Here is a 20,232-nt window from a genome sequence, read left to right as displayed (position 1 = left end):
GAGAACAGGCTAATTACGTTAGAGCTTGGTTACAACCAAGCTCAGCAGCGAGAGAAGCATGAGAAGCTGTTTACAAGTTTAAACGAAGACCAACTTCAGGCATATACTTCTATGCTCAGCAGTGTCGCAAATAATGCTGGTGGCGTGTTTTTTATATATGCTTCAAGTGGCCATTGGAAGACATTTATCTGGAAAATACTCTGTTGCAGACTACGTAGTTTAGGAAATAATGTGATTCACGTGGCCTACTCTGGAATTGCAGCTACGTTTCTTCCAGGAGGCAAAACCGCTCATTGCAGATTTCATATTCCGTTAAAACTTGACCAGTGCTTGGTTGCAGGTATTAAACATGGTTTAAAGATTGGAGAGTTAATTAACAAACCAAGAAGTAATGAAGAATATAAAGAATGATGCATAGGATAAATATGGGGAAAATAGTTGACAAGTCATAGTGATAATATGCTGCGATTTAGCAGTCTGAGATCTTGGAAAAAATGCAGTTTAACAGTTAACAAAATTGCATAAGGACAAGTGTACATTGCTTTAAAAACTATAAGGAAGACTGCTGACAAATATTCAGAATCAAAATAGTAAACTGCAACTAAGTAGTAGCAAAATTAGGCCAAAATGGTAAAAAAAACAGAGCATAAACAAGGATTACCAAATACTACTCAACAACTACTATATCAAAAGTTACTTCAGCTGCCAGCAAACTAAGAACAACTACATCGTTAGCTTTCAGTCCATTTTCCCGCACAAATTTGTTCCAGCCGGCCGAGAACCTTCTCTTTCATTAGTCACTTTAATTCCAGTGTTCCAAATTTGCCCAAATCTTCTACGATAGGATGCAGAGTCCCATCAATTTACTACAAAATTATTGTTTTCAATTCATAATTTTGGGTATTTAAGAATCTTCCACTATTGTCCACGCTAAAAACAATAAATTGAAAACTTACCAATTCGTTATAGTGTGTACCCACATGAGATTTCATAAGAGTAAATGCAACTTCTTCAATAATATTTTCGCCCATTTCCTCAAGTCCATCTTCGATATTGTCGTCTCCATCACTATTATCAATAATATCAAGATTATCTATGTGATTGTATTCGGTCTCACTATCATGACCATCTTTATCATCACTAATTTGGACAATTATATCATTATTTAGTTCTTCTCCTTCTTCTGATATTATTTTTGTGTAATCTATGTCATCCATGTTTGAAAATATAGTAATAAGATACATTATTCTTCATTATATTATTATAATGATATATTAAATTGTGTAAAAACTTATAAAGTAGTTGAATATTCTTTTCCGCATATCTTTCATAAACCAATGTCCAGGTGTAATATCAGGTCTCGAAGATATTAAATCTGCAGGCCACAAGACAATCGGCTTAAAATGGGTGTTCAAAATAAAAAGAAATACAGAAGGTATGGTGGTAAAGCACAAAGCCCGGCCCGTAACGAAAGGTTATGTTCAAAAGTACGGAGTGGACTACAAGGAGGTCTTTGCACCTGTTACAAGGATGGAAACAGTTCATTTATTACTTGCATTGGCTGCCAAAAACGAATGGGAGGTTCACCACCTCGATGCGAAATCAACATCTTTGAATGGTGAATTGTTGGAAGAGGTGTATGTGTCTCAACCAAAAGGGTATGAAAAGGAAGGAGAAGATCATAAAGTTTATAGATTATTCAAGGCACTCTACGGAAGATAGGATGTTTCCACATTAACACTATTAATAAATCACAAAATACAGTTTATTCTTAAAGAAGATAAAATGTTTTCATATGAATCTTCCAATAACTCTGTAAGTTCCCATGTTTTGTTATTTTTGATGGGCTCAATTTCATTCCGTATTGCCAATTTCAAAGCTTTTTGTTTAACTGATTGATCATACATAACAGGTTCATCTATTTATGATAGTAATAACTCATCTGCAGCTTCCACTTTTTCAGTTTCATCATAAATGTTCCTTAGTGATCTGAAATTCTGAGGTTCACTACTAGCCTCACTTAAGCTGCTCGAACTGTTAGAGTTACTTCCACTTAAGCTTCCCATGGTGCCAAATTTTATTTCACTGCTGTTGTCACTTGCATTACTTGACCTGGAGTTTAATTGCGAATCCTCTTCATTGTATCCCTCATTTCTAGTTATTTCCAATGAGCTCGGTTGATAGTCAATAGTTGTAAATGGGCCTGGCATTTATTCACTTTCTGCCTCATTATTACCCCAAGACCACCCCTTCTTTTCTTCAAAATGCACATCTCTGCTCATGTGCACAGTGTTCTCAACAGGATCATAAAGTCTGAAAGCTTTTTTCCCTGGTTCTTTTCCCAAATAAATCACAACTTTGCTCTTATCATCAAGTTTTTTGACATGTATTGCGGGTATTTTCATATAACCCAAACAGCTAAACACCTTTATGTGTTCAAGGTGAGGCTTTCTTCCAGTCCATGCCTCGTACGGTGTCATCTTTGACAGAGCTCGGGTGGGAAACTTATTCAACACATACACAGCATGACATATTGCCTCTCCCCACAGCCTCACTGGACATTTCTTTCTTTCAACATACTTCTTCCCATGGCCACCACAGTACGATTTCGCCTTTCTACGACCCCATTTTGCTGCGGTGAATAAGAGGCTGTATAATGCCTCTATATTCCTCCAGATTCACGGTACATCTCAAACTCCTTTGACAAGAATTCTCCTCCCCGATTAGTCCTGAAAGTCTTGATCTCACATTTCGAACCTTTTTCAACTATCGCCTTGAATCTTTTAAAAGCACCCAGAGCTTCATCCTTTGTCTTTAACATAAAGACCCACATCATTCGATTGTAATCGTCCACAAGTAGTATAAAGTACCTGTTTCCAGCATGTGTTGGTGGTGAAATGGGTCCACACAAATCTCCGTGTACTAGCTCAAGTCGTTCCTTTGCTGTAAAGTCTGTTTGTATAAGAAATAATTTTCGCACTTGTTTAGACAACAAGCATCCTTTACAAATTTCTTTTGGTAAACTCAAGGTTGGCAATCCACACACCATATCATTTGTAACCATCAGTTTCATTGCCTGAAAGTTTACTTGTCCCAAGCGCGAATGCCATTACCAAGTGTTCTCCTCTGCTTTAGTTAACAGACACACAGGCTCATTTTCTGGAACTATTAACTTGTACAAGCGATTTGAAGACCTTTTAACCATCATTAATAACTTTCCATCTTTCTCATACACCCACAGGAAATCCTCATTAATAATTACTCTGTTCCAACCTCAGACAATTGTCCCAAACTTACTATATTGTTACAAAGTGTGGGAATAAAATATACCTCTTTCAAAATACGTTCCTCGTCATTTTTGCGTTTGAATGCTACAGATCATTTGCCTTTAATGCACACTGTTGACCCATCTCCAAACCTAACTTGCCCGTGCACATTCTCGTCCAACTCTTTAAATCTCGAGCGTTCTCCAGTCATATGGTTACTGGCTCCGTTATCTAGGTACCAAACACTTATGTCTGCTTTGTACTTATGTTGTTGTCCCATTGATGATGTTACTCCTACTTCGTTCAAAAGAACGAGGACTCTTGTCATACCTCTGCACTCTTCCATTAGGAGTGCAGGTTCATCATCATCAACTTGAGTGAGACTCACCTCAGATTCTTGCTCCTTCTCTTTTCCTCGTCGTGGCTTACGGCATTCTGAAGCGTAGTGCCCATAAGCACCACAGTTAAAGCATTTCAGTTTGCTTCTATCACGAATCCCATGATTTATAGATTTGCCACGGCTATCCCATGAGCCATGAGTTCCATCCTTGCCTGTCTTCTTCAACCACTCTTCTCTTGTCAAGAAAAGCTGACTCTCTGTGCTTTCCCTTTTTCTCCATTCATCTTTTGTCAACAGCAACTTACCATCATAGCTCTCGATTTGTCCTCGTGTTCTTTCTTCATGTGCCTTCAGGGAACCAATAACCTCCTCGACAAACATCGTCTCCAAGTTCCCAAACTGTTCCATCGCAGAAGCTATTTGTATGATTCTCGATGGAACTGCTCTCAGCAACGTCTTAACCACATAAGTCTCCTCCATGTTCTCCCCTAAAACTCGAATATTAGTAACCAAGTTGTTCAGTTTCATATAAAAATCATTGAGTGGCTCTATTTCTTTCATGTTCCGTGTCTCGAACTATCCCTTGAGCATTTGAGCCCTGGATTTCTTCGCCTTATCAGCACCTTGGCACACCGTCCTTATTGCTTCAGTGACAACAAGACATCTTCAGGAATACTTTGGTAGATCACAGCCAACACCAAACTATCTCTTCTCTCTTCTACAACTACCTTAGGGTCCTTAGGTTCTATAGCTTCCCACACGCCATGAGCTTTTACGTATACTCTCATTTTAGAGCCCATGTTGTGTAGTTTATTTTGGTTAACATTGGGTAGTTTAGGCTGACAGAGTTATCTTTGGTTTTGCTGGGTTCCATGGTTGCTGGCTTAGACATCTATTTTTGTATTCACTACAATGTGGCTCTGATACCAGATTGATGGAAATACACACACAATAAGGAATAACAAAGTTGAGCTGCAACTCGGTTTTAATATTGAAACTTCTGAAAAACAAATTACAACTGAGACTTACAAAACAAGAACAAAGAAAACAGGTTTTAAGTGCATTCTGTATGACTACAAAAATGCCTAGAAAATAGCTACCACCTCTACTAAACTCCTACTTATTCTCCACTACTTCTAGACCAAATCAAACTCCTAAAAACTCTCCAGCTTAGCTGACTTATTCATACGAAATAAATAAACTGAAACAAATATTTAGATTAATTCTGACAATATGTAATTCAATCAAGATTGAATGATAGCATTCTCTAAGAATATGATGGGTCAGAAATTTATTGAGATCATGCAACATGTTTTGTTACTTTCTTTACTCATTTCTTTCTTGTCTAATGGTTTTCCAATGTCAATTACAAGAATTTTTTAACACTTACTCGCTCGCATGTATCTCCTTCCTAATTTACATATTTTTTATTGGCAGTTATTCAACTACTAACTTGTTCTCATTTCATAAAACTAATTTGATACATTCACCCAAAAAATAGCACAATTTTTAATTAATTACGGACTACTTTACCCATCACGATGTGAGCTTCCTTTGGATATGAAGTGTAGTAAAAATATCTTAGGCCACTCGAATATAGTTTATTTTTTTTGATTTCTCTCTTCAATAAGATAAGGTATGCATGAAATTTCCTTCATATCACTCTTTTCTTTCTTTCATAAGATGTCTTTTTTGTTTTTTAGATCTGAATAACGTCAATTTTTTTTATTTTCTGCTTAAATTTTAATAATATTATAATATTTAATCTAATCCTTTCATTATCTTCAGATTAAAATTTCATAAGAATTGAACTTTGGAAGAGATTTAAATTTATGACAACAATTTAAGTGTGTGACAAAATTTGAACTTAGTGCCCAAATTCTAATTTTTGACTAAGCTAATTTGTCATCCAAATTTCATTTCGTGAAATTAATTGGACTTATCGAAAAAAATTATTTTGTCACATGATTTGAGATTCTCTTAAAATTCTAACGGGAGACAAAAATCATATTCAAAATATCACAAATATTATAAGCGTGTGGTAATTAGAATTATTCTACATTTTTATTCAATATACATGTGCTTGTAAGTAAAATATATAACAATAAGAAAAATATGTATTTCCACAAAGAATTATGAGAATATACTTAAATAAGAACATTGTTATACATATCATGTTCTACAAAATCATGTAGATGATTAAAAATTTGGGTGACCCAGTGACCTTGTAAAAAAACCATATCACTTATGTCACTGTCAAGTTCTATAAAATCATGTAGTCTGTGATAGAATTTAATAATTCTATAAACACATAATTCTCTAAAATAGAGACAAGGACCGTAATCATCATATCTAATTATCAAGATTAAATCGAAGATGGAAGCGTACCTGAATCCATAAGGCGATAATCGTAACTGTATCTGAATCTGTATAATGTACTTGATTATTGTCTTCCTCAACCAAGTACTCCTTAGGGTTTCTCAATGGTTCTCTGTGATGGGTAGAAGATAAGTCGTTACGTGTACTTGATATATTGGGGACTATAACTCTTTTTATATACAACATAATTAAATCTCCCATTATAATTTAATTGGGCCTGGTATTAGGTATCCACTTATTAGGTCCATACAATAAATTAAAATCTAATTGGTTTTCTTATTTGATCACTTAATTTAACCCAATATAATAAATAGCAAATATAATTGATATATTTATATGTAGCCCATAAAATAATTATTATTATTAAAAATAATAATAACAATCTCCCACTTGGGCTTCATATGCATCCAGGATCAATTATACAAAACTTTAGTGCACAACTTTATGCTATTTATCGTCCTTAGATTTTACCAAAACAATTTGGTCCGTCTACTATATATGTTTGAGATTCTGGCGGCATTCGTCAAAAATTTTACATGACTAAACCTTCCAGGGTCACCACACAAATATATTTAACGACATAAATCAATGCATGGATAAGTGGCATGGAAATTACATGTAATGTGATCTTTATAATGTCTATTTCCAACTAGTCCTTAGGCAATCTCTAACGAGATTGATTCCAATTTTCTCAACTCAATGTTAAACCATAATAAGAAAATTGAACAAAAGTAGAGTGACATTTAATAAAATTCCATCAACTGTATTCTGCAGAACATAAACAACTCAATATTTATTATATAAAACACCAAAATACAAACTTCCACTAAACCAAAGTATTACATAAGGTAACACCCATATGAGTAGTATGCTCGTGAAAGACCTTAGGTGTTAACGCCTTAGTGAGCGGATCCGCAATCATGGAGTTAGTGCCAATGTATTCTATCGAAATTTGTCCACTCTGAATCTTTTCTTTAACAACTAGGAACTTAATATCTATATGTTTTGCATCTGTAGTGCTCCTATTGTTGTTTGAATACTCCACTGCTGATTTATTATCACAAAATATCTTTAATGGTCTTTCAACACCATCAAGAATACGCAAACCAGTGACAAAGTTTCGCAGCCATAAAGCTTGATTGGATGCCACAAAACATGCTATATATTCTGCAGCCATGGTGGATGAAGATATGAGCGTCTGTTTGGCAGACCTCCATGAAATCGCTCCACCAGCCAGTAGATAAACATAGCCCGAAGTAGATTTTCTTTCATCTTTGCATCCTCCAAAGTCAGAATCTGAATATCCAATGATTTCTAGATGATCTGATTTCCTGTATGTGAGCATATAGTCTTTTGTTTTCTTCAAATATCGTAAGACTCGTTTCACTGCTTTCCATTGCTCCATTCCCGGATTACTCAAATATCTTCCTAACATTCCAACAATGAATGATATGTCAGGACGAGTACAAACTTGAGCATATATTAGGTTTCCCACTACCGATGCATATGGTATCCTTTGCATTTCCCTTATCTCAAGTTCATTCTTAGGATACTTTTGGAGACTAAATTTATCTCCCTTAGACACGGGTGTATCCATTGGTGCATAATCTTTCATGCCATACCTTTCCAGGATCTTTTCGATATAGCTCTTTTGTGACAATCCAAGAATACCTCGAGAGCGATCTCGATGTATCTGAATTCCTAATATAAAAGAGGCGTTACCAAGATCCTTCATCTCAAATTGATTAGTGAGAAATTTCTTGGTATCGTGCAATAAGCCTATATCATTAGTAGCAAGTAAGATGTCATCAACGTATAAGAGAAGAAAGATAAATTTGCTCCCACTAAACTTGTGATATACACAATGTTCCACCAAGTTCACTTTGAAACCATATGATGTGATTACATGATGAAATTTATGATACGATTCATGAGAAGCCTGCCTGAGACCATAGATGGACTTCTTTAATTTGCATACCATAGTCTTTAGATCTCCAATGACAAAGTTTTCTGGCTGCACCATATAAATTGTCTCGCCAATATTTCCATTGAGAAACGCCATCTTTACGTCCATCTGATGTAGCTCTAGATCATAATGAGCCATAAGTGCAATAAAAATTCGAAATGAGTCTTTCGTGGAAACTGAAGAAAAAGTCTCATTGTAGTCGATACCTTTCTTTTTAGTGAATCCTTTAGCGACTAGACGAGCCTATATCTTTCGATGTTACCACTCAAATCCCTTTTGGTTTTAAATACCCATTTGCAACCAATAGGTTTTGAGCCTTTAGGCAACTCGACAAGATCCCAAACGTCATTGTCTTTCATAGATTGCATCTCTTCATTCATGGCATCAATCCACTTTTGAAAGTTAGGACTCTGCATGGCTTGTTGAAGATTTACAGGATCATCTTCCCCAATGCCAACTCCATCTTTATGTTTTTGTAGAAAAACAACATAATCATCTGGAATTGCACTCTTTCGCTCTCTAGTGGATCTCCTTAGTGGCACGTCTTGTGATTCATGAGGTTGTTGAGTTTGCTCAATTGGTTCCTCATGGGGAATTTCAGTGTTGTCTTGAACCGGAGGGCCTTGAACAATGATAGGTATCATAATCTGATCATTGCTCTCAGCAGAGTCATAAATAGGATCATGACTATCTTCTTCAAAGACAATACTCTTACCTATATCTTCCCACCCAAAATCAACATCCTCAAAAAATTTTGCATTATCAGTCTCAAAGAAGGATCTAGTAGCGGGATCATAAAATTTAAATCCGCGAGTACGTTCCGGATACCCAACTAATTAGCAACTAACCGTCCTAGAGTCCAGTTTATTTTCATTCGGCCTATATGGCCTTGCCTCAGCTGGACAACCCCAAACATGTAAATGCTTAATACTAAGTGTTTTCTTAGTCCAAAGTTTGTAAGGAGTTTCGGCCACTGCTTTAGTTTGAACCCGGTTAAGGATATAAATTACAGTCTTTAGTGCATCTCCCCAAAGTGATTCAGGCAAGGAAGAATGACTTATTATACTTCTCACCATATCTTTAAGAGTACGGTTTCGCCTCTCAGCAACACCATTCATATTTCGTTTTCCTGGCATAGTGTACTGAGGGACAATTCCACACTCCTTTATGAAGTTAGCAAAGGGTCCTGGACATTGCTCACCTGATCCATTATATCTACCGTAGTATTGACCACCACGATCAGATCTGACAGCTTTAATGCTACTGTTTAGTTGAAGTTCAACTTCAGCTTTATACTCTTTAAACACGTCCAAAGCTTGTGACTTCTCATGTATCAAGAATAGGTAACCATACCTAGAGTAATCATCTATGAATGTGATAAAATACCCTTGACCTTTCCAAGAGGCCGTAGGGAATGGTCCACATATATCGGTATGAATCAGTTTCAAGACACTCGTAGCTCTATTGGCACCTAACTTTCTCGAGTTTGTTTATTTTCCCTTAATACATTCTACAAAGACTTGAAAGTCACTTAAATCTAAGGGATCAAGAATTCTATCATTCACAAGCCTCTGAATTCTCTATTTAGGTCAGTGAACGGAGGAGTTTTTCCATGACCCGAACATCATCGAGACTTTCGCCATTTCTTTTCATCTCATTTGTCACGACTTTCAAACGCGTAACAAATTCACCAATATTTTCTGAATTCTTCATCTTTAAATTTTCGAACTCCCCGCGTAGCACCTGGAGCCGTACTTTTTTTACTTTTTCAACTCCTTGGAAAGATTTTTGCAAAATCTCCCATGCTTATTCACTTACGTATGTTTACAATTAATATAGCTGCTTTATTTTTCTACAGCCCACCTTAATTTAAATATATATCTTGATACACGTTTATGCAGCTGCTCTCCTTTTCTTTATTTTTCTACCTTCCATTTATTCAAGCCGTGTGTAGCCTACCTTGTTTTATGGAATTCAAGCTGGTTCATGCATGCATAGTCTTGACTTTTGAGTTTACACAAAACAAGCTTTTATAGTTAATGATCAGGGCTAAATAAAAGTCCTTCTGAGTTATCCACCGTCTTTGACTTTACTGCTGCATCTTTTATTTTTCTGCCTTTCATACTACTGCATCTGTTTTCAAGACTTGATGATATTATGTTATCTTCTAGAGAGTTTGACTTCTAACATTTCTTTCTAAAGATGTGGCACTAAATTGTGACCAAACCATTGGAGGGTTCATTACTAAGTATAAACATGATTATACTTACTAACAAAAAGGGATGAGATATAAGGTCCCCCGCCAAATTATAAGTGTGCTGACACCATAAAAAATAGTAATAGCTAAAAGTTAGTTTGATAATTTACTTTGGAAAGGTGTATATATATAATCAGTATAAATGATGCTTTTTCAATATAAACAATATACACATTTCATGTCTAAAAAAATAATTCTATCAAATCATGATAGACTCATAGCACTACATTTGAATATCTCCATCAAAAAGTATTCACAAATATTTCCCCTTTTTTTCATTTTGTGAAGAAACAATTGTAAAACATAACAATATTAGAGAGATGGGGAATTCAGATTCAAATGCAAACCTTATTTAGAACCAAGAAGACCAGTTTAAACACGCTCCTCCTCACAGGATGCAGTAAGTTATACTTATCCAATCATAATTTGAATTTTTTCAGAGACGAACAAAAGATTTCTCAGAGATGAATGTATTGTATATCTATGTATATACAGAGAGAATGTAATGAGAGAAAGGATGCAATGACTAATAAATGAAAAAATATCAGCTATTAATATCACATCATTTTGAATTTCATTTTTAGATTTGATTTTTTGTGTCCATATCCCCTAGATACATTATTTAGAATTTTGTTGGGATCTTGTGACATTTTATATTATTAGTTATTTGTTTGAAATATTTTCACATAATATAAATTTCAGAGTTTTTTTAAAATAATACATATTTTAGAAATAAACGAAAATAATGTCATTTTTAAACTTATTTTCAAAAATGCACTTTTTAAGTTTTATTTTCAAAAATAAGATTTGCAACTGTGGAACGTATTATGCAACTTTTGTTTTAATTTCTTCAAAATTGATTTTAAGGTTACAACCTTGCAAACTTGAAACTCAACAAATGCAACCTTAACATTTATAATCTTCTTAAAATTGAAAATTAAGTTGCATAACAAGTTGTAACATTATTTTTGAAAATGAAACTTAAAATTGAAAATAACTTTAAAATGTTAATATTTTTGTAAATAAGTTGAAAAATATAGTATTCTCAATAATTTCCAAATACATTTATGCAAATAAAGGATTTATTATTAATTTATCTATTTTATATATTCCATATAATATTAGAAAAATAAATACAAGTATCCCCTCTTTAAGCAGATATCCACATCACTAGACTAACTTTCTTGCTAAGATACACTTGGAAACAACTGATGTCATCATGTTCCGTAATAGTATAGATTAAATCGATCTATGGTTTGAATTTAAAATTTTTTTACATCATTACCCATTATTATTTTTAATCTTTGAGAATTTAAAAAATATTTTAACATTATTATATGTAATGTTTCGAACATTATATAATCTGCATTTGCAAATATTTTTGACTAAATGACTATGTAATTTTTGACACAAAATTATTTTGGAAATAAATTTTGCATATGCATATGAGTAGGGTTAATGATTTATGTATACTGAAAATGATTAACACACGTTTAATTCATAATAACTGAAATAAAACTCAATTTACTATATTTTATATTCATATTTACAAGATTTCATACTTAGAGTCTTTTTTGATTGAGATAATTAATATAGTTTCGATGGGTTTAAAGTCAAAATTGGATCTAATATTTTGAATTTTTTTTGATAATTTTTGTATGATTCTAAATTTAGTCTTGTCAATATGAAAGATTCAAATATATAATCAAATAGCTTTTGCATGAATTTAGGTTTAGTTTTTTATTTGAATACAATATTGTGCAAAATATGGATTAAAATACTAAATAAAACTTATTACTTATATCAAGTTCTATGAAGTCCACCACCATTCGAGTACTAGAGTCCATATTTCCTTAATAAATAAAAAATTATAAAACATATTATTGTGTACATCATATTTTATAAATATTACTATTTTAATAAAAATATTGCAAATTCATTAATTTTACAAGTATAATAGTGCAAAACATCAACCTCAACATGAATGTTCTACAAACTAACTATTTTCCAAAGATCAATATATTATACAATGTAAATCTTATAAAATCTATGAAATTTGCAAGACTATCATTAAAATAATAATATTTGCAGAAGGCAGAGTAATATATTTTCCAACGTTTTATATAGTATATATATTAGGTGCAAAGAGTATATGGACACTTCAACTCACATGAAATACTACACTCCATAAAACTTTACTCATAAATTTGTTACCACTATTTTTGACTAAGTTATATGTTACTTAATATTTGTGCTATGAATTGCGCCCTTAATATGTGCCCACGGGCGCGCACTAGAAAAACCGTTTATAAAATCATCACAAACTGAAAAAGACAACTAATGTTAGAATATGATCACCATCTTAAAGCAATAAAATAGAGGCCAAATAGATTAATGACAAATACATAGCATTATTGTTTGCTTTTTTCAGTGGTGTTCCGAGGCCCAGAATAAGAAGTATGAATTTAGGTGAAATGACATTAATTACTTTCCAATAATTGTGATGATGAACTTTTTATTCAAAAGTAAAAATCAATCAATAAAATTACATAACTCATACATAAATTATAATTAGAGTATGCTCATGGGCACTAGACAACCCCTTATTATTTTCTAATTTTTTTGTGCTCAATCACATGTATGTTAAAAGTTATAGACATGTATTTTTTTTGCGGCAGGAGAATCCACTTATCATAGGTCGTTCGGTTAGTAGAGTGATCTAAAGTTGCAAGGAGAAATCGATTGTCTTATGTGTGCCATTGGCCCACATTAAAAACTTAGGCCTAATACAACTCATGTTAAATTACTCATGGTCAAAACACATTGAAACATAGGCCTCATAGACTAATGACAAATTACAAATTCATAACAGTATTGTTTGAGTTTTTTGTGGTCTGATAGGGGCCCATAATTAGAACTAACAAATTAAGTGAAATTTAGATTGATTGTTTTTCAATAATTATGATGACGACCTTTGTATGCAAAAAAACAACCTAAAAAATTAAATAACTCATATATAGAAGATTATCAGAATATGATCATGGGAACACACTATACAGCCCCTTATTATTTTTAAATCTTTTAGGCCCACTCCCCATTTGTGTTCATCTCCATCTTTATTCGCTCTCTTTGTATGCCGTAGGAGAATCCACTCATCATGGGTCATTGGGTAGGTGGAGTACTGATATAAGGGTTGAAGCAAAAATCGATTTAAGGTGGTATAAGTTTGACTCATCATTTTTTATATATTGTGTTTGGTTTAATAGTAGAATGAATAAAATTACTTTAAATGTTTTAAATTGGATCTATATCTTAAAAAAACCGAAAATCTCTTGATTAATTCAAATAAGTCAAATGCATGAGCTTAAAAACAAAAATGGTCAAATTTTGAAGATACCCCAAATTAGAAAGATGAAGAGAGTCTTGAAACATGTTTATAAGCTTCTGCAAAGTACATGAAATTATGTATTAGTTGACGATGACCAAAACTCTTGTTGTAATTGCATAAAGAATCACTCAATTCTTCACATGGCAAGAAACTTGATTATGAAAGTTGATGAAAGCAAACCATTTGCTGAATGGGTTTATGTGCGCTTCACATGTTAAATCGTTATCCCATAAAAAGTGTAGAAAGTATACTAAACGAAACCAAAAGTACGTGACAAAAAAATAGAAAGTGGTAGATAACCACCATTTGGGCATCTCAAAATTTGAAAGTAGAGGTTTTGACTATGCAAAAGAAGTAAGATGTACCTAAATCAAAATTTATTTTCACTTAATTAGTTAACTTAATTTATTACACTACACCATAGAATGACTATATCAACCATAAAAATTTAATTCCTTATAGGCTATTTATGTTGCAGTAGAACTTATCGGAATGAATATGCAAATGTTTGGTGTTGCACCCGATGGTGACGAAATAGAGGTCCTATAGCAATATTTTAAGCCATGTCTTGCAATAATAAAATAATATTGCAATAAACAATATTTAGCAATGAAATGTATTTTACAACAACGTAGTTAAATTATTAAAAAAACTATTTTGTCAGCAAAATAACCACCTTAATGCAACATTATTTGGTCCAAATGCAATAAAGTTTAAGATAAAATTTGACAAATATTGCAATATTTTTTAAACAATTTTAATATTTTATAGTTGATGTAGTTGTTAATGGCAATATATTTGGATACAATTGTAACAGTATTTTTTTTAAAAAAATAGTAGGATCTTATTGTAAAGAAAGGAAGCCGTACATTTTTTTACGTCAAAAAACAAGCAATATCATTCAAAGGTAACATGACCAATTTAAAAGCAGCCCTCAGGCTGTCGTAACATCATCGAACAAACATCTCAGTTTAAGTCTAATAGAAAATGACAATAGCTAGCTAAACCAAATTCGCTAGTAAATTTAGTCGCATACACGAAGAACTAAACAAAATTCACGTTCGAATTTAAACAAAAGTAATCTAGCTAGCTAGCAAAATGCGGATGACATAAACATAAAATATCAGTTGGCCCCTGCAACATCATATCCATCTGCATCGCTTGCATCATCATTCACTTCTTCTCCATCCTCCGAATCATCTTCCTTTGCATCAACCTCAGCTGAACTTGGAGCATATAATTCTTCAACATCGATATTCATAACATGATTCAGTTTACCATGTTTTTCAAAAATCTTCCTCAGATTCTTCTGCCCTCACTTCGAACTAATGCCCGGTCATGCCCCCCTGCACTACCACCTTTTTCTTTTGAGGATCCTGTTCGATATTCTTCACATCTCCAGAGATCACCACCTTCACTTATGGGTAATACTCAATATAACCAAGATCTTTATTGCTCCTATGATTTAAATATCTAAGTCTTCAATTTTTTGTAAGTCGGTTGATAATTTTATTTATTTTTTTTGCAGGGCCATTGTGTCAGCCATTAATATCGCGCCCAATATTTAGTTACTTTTCGAAGCCATCCTATCCAACGGGAAGCTACCTTGTCCATCATTTGTTTGCTCACATACAAGCTTCTTTGTAAGCAACTCTAGAGTGTTAAAATCTAGTGTGCATCATCACGTAGAAATTTTCTTTTTTAAAAAGACGAGGTTATGATAATATATTAAAAATAAACCTGGAATTGTATATTATTTTTTTCCAAAGCCATTTAAGCATGAAACTAATTACATATGCAGTCTTCGCCAGTTTGCATTTGCCAATTAACCTAATGAGCAAAACATTTATGCAGGTTTCTTCCGGGGTCTCGCAACCCATATTTTTAGAGCAATGATTTAGGAAATGCGTACATATAAAATAAGTTAAATGTAGTCGTGATGAATAGAATTTCCTGCGGGAATTTTTACTACATTTGTATTTGCTTATAGAATCGTAGCACATTTTTTCGAAAAAAGAAAGAAAGACTTTAACACTTTTCTGGATTGATGTGAAACACTTTTCGAAAAATATACATATTTTATGGATTGATGTGAAACAAATTCTCTGGTATTATTTAGTAATATTTATAAACTTAAGGGACTATGTTGTTATTTATGAAAGTTCATGTGGCAATAGCATTTATCTTTGTTAAGTCTTTGATTCAAGAACTTAACACATGGCTCTTACAATTAACCTCCACATTATGGTCTACACTCTATAGACTTCTCTAATTACTACCTTTTAAGTCTAATAAAATTCATCTGCTCATCTCTTCCACTTCCATCCATTCTTTTCCTATTTTAGAAACTCATTTTGAGAACTAATCTTGCCACCTGATAGAATACACATTTGGAAAAAATATTCGCCTATTCGAAATCTTGTTGTAAATTTTCGTTGCAGTATAGTTAATCAAGATTTTTTGGTTATATTAACATATAAAACATTTTTTCCCCATCTATTTTATGATTCTATGAATAAGTTAAAGCCTTGTGAACTAATTTTCATATCTTGTAAATTAGCTTCAGATGTTATAGATGGAGATAAAGAGGTAATCATATCTTGAGTTATTACTAACTTATTACTTTTTACATCCACGCATAATCGGAAACATGTGTAGTACCGAAATATCCTTATTGCCTGTGTTATTAATGTCAAGTATATAAACTGTGTAGCTTTTCACTTACTATTGTCTGAAAAATATTATGACCAATAAAAGATAGTAGATTATAAGATACTTTAGTATTCTTTAGAATTTCAACTGATCTTATCACCCGAAATTATACGATGCAGGAGCTCAAATTAAATGGAATTTTATATAGAGGTTAGAGAACATAACCTTTGCAACTCTAAATAAAACATTTTAAAAAAATCAGTTTGAAGCAGGCATCCAAAGAGGTAACAGTTATTGTCTAATATTGACATAAATCTAACTTACATGAGAGTCATTTCTTCCTGACAGGATAAATATTTAAGAAAGAATCCTGACCTTGAGAAATGCACGTAGAATAAAGAATGCTAGAATTAATGTGATGAATCTTTACATCGAATAACTTACATAAAAACTGGATTATGGAACGCACAATTCTTCAAAGAAATTTCCATATTTTAGTCTTTAGGAGGCTTTATTAACCTACAGAATAAAAGTAACAAAACAAAGTTTAAAAAAATATAAGGTAATTGTATTTAAAGAAAATAACTACCGGCTGCCCTGCGAAGAAAGCTATGACGACCGAAGAAGGAAAAATAACAATTAATATATATCCGTTGAATTTGACACATTCCCACCTCTGTGATTCCTCAGTCTGCAGTTGTTTAGGGAAGTCAGGCTTTGAAAATGGGAGCACAAGAAGAGGGGAAGTATTTGAAGGGTCGTACAAGTACATGAAGCATGAGATAACGGAGAACTGGCGGAGGCTTAACAGATCTGACATGGCATCTAGATGGAATAAAATATTTCATGGAAGTGCAAGTTGCTGTATTAGATATATAATATACTAGTCCAAAAATATTGTAGAAGGGAAGAACTATGCATGTCAAATTAATTAGAACACTAAAAACTCTTGCACTAGATGCAAAGAACTTTGAAAATTGTGTAATTCATGCAAAGAAGGTACAATAAATGGTTAGATAAATTTTAGAAAAAGCTGGCATGGTAGAATGTAACCCTACAAAGTTTTCAGTAGAACCCAAAGCTTTAATTAATTACAAAAGATGAAGGAGGGAAGAGTGTGAACTCTGCTGAATTTAAGAGCATAGTGGGAGGCCTTCGATACCTTGTCCACACAAGGCCATACATATCTTATGCGGGAATCATCAGCCGTTTTATGGAGAAACCAACAGTACTGCACTTAAATGTTGCTAAGAGGATAATGCGTTACGTTAAAAGAAGAATGAGCTATGGTTTAATCTACTCGAAGGACAGTGCAAATAATGTGCTGACAGGCTTCCCAGATAGTAATCTCGCCAGGCATGTTGATGATAGGAAAAGCACCACTGGGGGGTGTTTTACTTAAATGAAAGTGTGATAACATGGGTGTCACAGAAGCAGAAATGTGTTGCTTTATTCTCATGTGAAGCTGAGTTCATGGCTGCTATAGTAGCGGCATGCCAAGGGAAATGGTTGCATAAGTTATTACGTGAAGTCTCAAATGATTATCTAGGTCATGTGGTTCTATACATTGACAAAAAATCGGCTATAGACATAGCCAAGAACCCTGTCTTTTATGGAAGATCCAAACACATTGATTTTCCCAATTACTTATAAGGGAATGCGTGAAGCGTGGGGAGATTATCATAAAGCATGTGAGAACCGAATAACAACATGTTGATGTTCTCACAAAAGCACTGTCAATAGTTAAGTTCGTACGTATGCAATAACTTCTTGGTGGTAAGGATCTGAATATGGAAGTTTAGATTAAGGGGGTGTATGTTGGATTAATCTAAACTTGTTTTCTCTTTTTATTTGTTTATTTTGTCTGAATGTTACAGTTTGAACTGGTCTGGGAGTACTGCAAATGTTATTGAGCATTTTTAGGAGTATTTAAATAAGTCTTGGCTACGTGCTGGAGTAGTGGAGCTCGTGTAGGAGTGTGTTCCTAGTCTTTAGTTGTAGTTGGTTTCCAGTTTGTTTTTCTTAGTTATATACGTTGTATTAGCAACTTTATTTTTAATGAGATCATGAGTTAACATTTTGTTTCTCTCTCATTTTAATATTACACATACAATATATATATATGTTACTGTAATCAGGGTTATAAAAGTTATATTTCATCAATAGAGGATTCAGGGGAAACCGACATGAGTTAATAGTTCATGATGTAATCATATGCCTAGTTCAAATGACGATACCCTAAGCATTTTTAGATCATCTTAGATAGTGGGATTGTAAAATATGTCAGTGCATGTGGATTTGTTAGATCTAAATATATAAATTCTATACAAAAGTAATTTTCTTGGTCCATCCAAAAATTATACTTACACGTGAATTTTTCTATTAAATTCCTAATTTGGCTATATGTTTATGATAAATTCACGGTTATAAATTTGACAATATGACAGCGCTAAATCCTAACTCCATGCCAAGTTTTTAGACTTAAGATCCAATTATAGTAGGGGAAAATTTAAAAATACAAATATTTATGTTTGTCAATCCAATAATATCTACCTATATACCACTGTTATGTTCCATTTCTAGACTAGCCCACTCTCACACCTTTCTTCGATGTAGCCTTCTTTTTTTTGGTCCCCACTTTGCCTGATCGAGGTGGAGTACCAGTAGGGGGATTGGGTGTCTCAAGGCCAAGCATAATTGAGATTTTGCCCTTACCTTTCCAGTTGATGGCATCACAGTGAGTAATAATTTCACCTTCCTCCAAATGAGCCAAAGTATCAAACGCATTTTTCGTTGAGATCTCATTAATGGTATCCTGATGTTCCTGGGATCTTTGAGGTTGAGGTGCACTAACTGCTCGAACGGGTACTGGAGTTGGTAGCGGAGACCGAACGGTGTGCACGCTTGGGATCAGGTGCGCAGGGCAGCAAGGGCGCTTAGACGCTGAGATGGTCCTAGAGCTCTCTAGAGCCTGTCCTGTATGCTTGGCGACTGAGCGACGCCCAGGCGAGATAAAGCCAGCCATAGGTTGTACTGTACCCTGGGGTTCAACCTGGGACTCAACATGGGACTCTACAATCAAGTCCCCAGTTACTTCATTATCCATAACAACTATTGTCTCAACTGCATTAAACTTGTCAAGATCATCTCCTTGTGTTGCATTTTCTTCCTACATTGTCTCAAAATCTCATCCTCATCTAAAGTAACATCACAACCCAAAAACTTACCCACCACGTATGGAACCAAAGAATGATTATGGACATAGTCTTCATTAAGATTTTCTTCATTCTCCTCCATTTCAGCTTCGGCCTCATGCACCTTAGTGTTGTTCTTACCACCCTTCCTGTTATTAACACTCCCTTGTGATCTAGATTTTGATATCTCTCGATTGGGATCATCAGGGCAACGTGCCAAAGAGTCTCCAAATTGCTTGACATAGGGAGCATGAATATGGCAATTGTGAATACTCGATTTCAACTCGAAAGTTATCTTCCCTCCCTTTGCTGTTTAAATAGGGGACGATCATGTAGGGTGGCCTAGGAGATCCATACTCAAGCTCAATTAACACTCCAGCAAATTTCATTGGAAGGAATTTCGAAATTGCTTCATCAAACTTGATAACTTTCCCAAGGAGCTCAGCCACCATGGTAATTCCAGAACTGGAACAACAGTAGGAAGGTGGGAGCCCTAACTTGACCCAACATGGCACCTTATAAAGAACATTACATTTGAATTCTATACTTTCCATCCATGGTTTAAGGAAAAGAACTCGCCCTCCCAAATGTATAGAATTGAGATTTAGAATTGCTTTCATGTGTTCCTCCGTATCAAACTTGAATGTGAAATAGCCTTTTGAATTATAAAAAACATGTAAAAGTCCTCTATTTTTTCATAGATTCATGGCCCTATCACGAACAAATTTGAAGTCAAAGCTCCCGCCAATAAAATGGCCAATGCAGCTAGTGTTCCACTGCTGCCTTGCTT

General features: G+C 33.9%; 1 protein-coding gene across 1 annotated transcript; it reads right to left on the bottom strand.

The window, feature by feature from the left end:
* Window positions 1–3,378: 3,378 nt before the first annotated feature.
* On the bottom strand, window positions 3,379–4,167 carry LOC141718044 (uncharacterized). The gene has a single exon (XM_074520383.1). It carries the CDS (start codon window positions 4,165–4,167, stop codon window positions 3,379–3,381), a length of 789 nt encoding a protein of 262 aa, XP_074376484.1.
* Window positions 4,168–20,232: the final 16,065 nt, after the last annotated feature.

Source organism: Apium graveolens, chromosome 1, assembly GCF_009905375.1.
Source record: "Apium graveolens cultivar Ventura chromosome 1, ASM990537v1, whole genome shotgun sequence".
In the NCBI taxonomy this organism is placed as follows: Eukaryota; Viridiplantae; Streptophyta; class Magnoliopsida; order Apiales; family Apiaceae; genus Apium; species Apium graveolens.
The sequence above is the reverse complement of the archived record's forward strand: the minus strand, read 5'-3'. Positions and strand labels throughout refer to the sequence as shown.

Bases quoted from the DNA above. Each gene is read 5' to 3' on its own strand.
- LOC141718044 (XM_074520383.1), bottom strand. From the start codon at position 4,167: ATGAAAGAAATAGAGCCACTCAATGATTTTTATATGAAACTGAACAAC.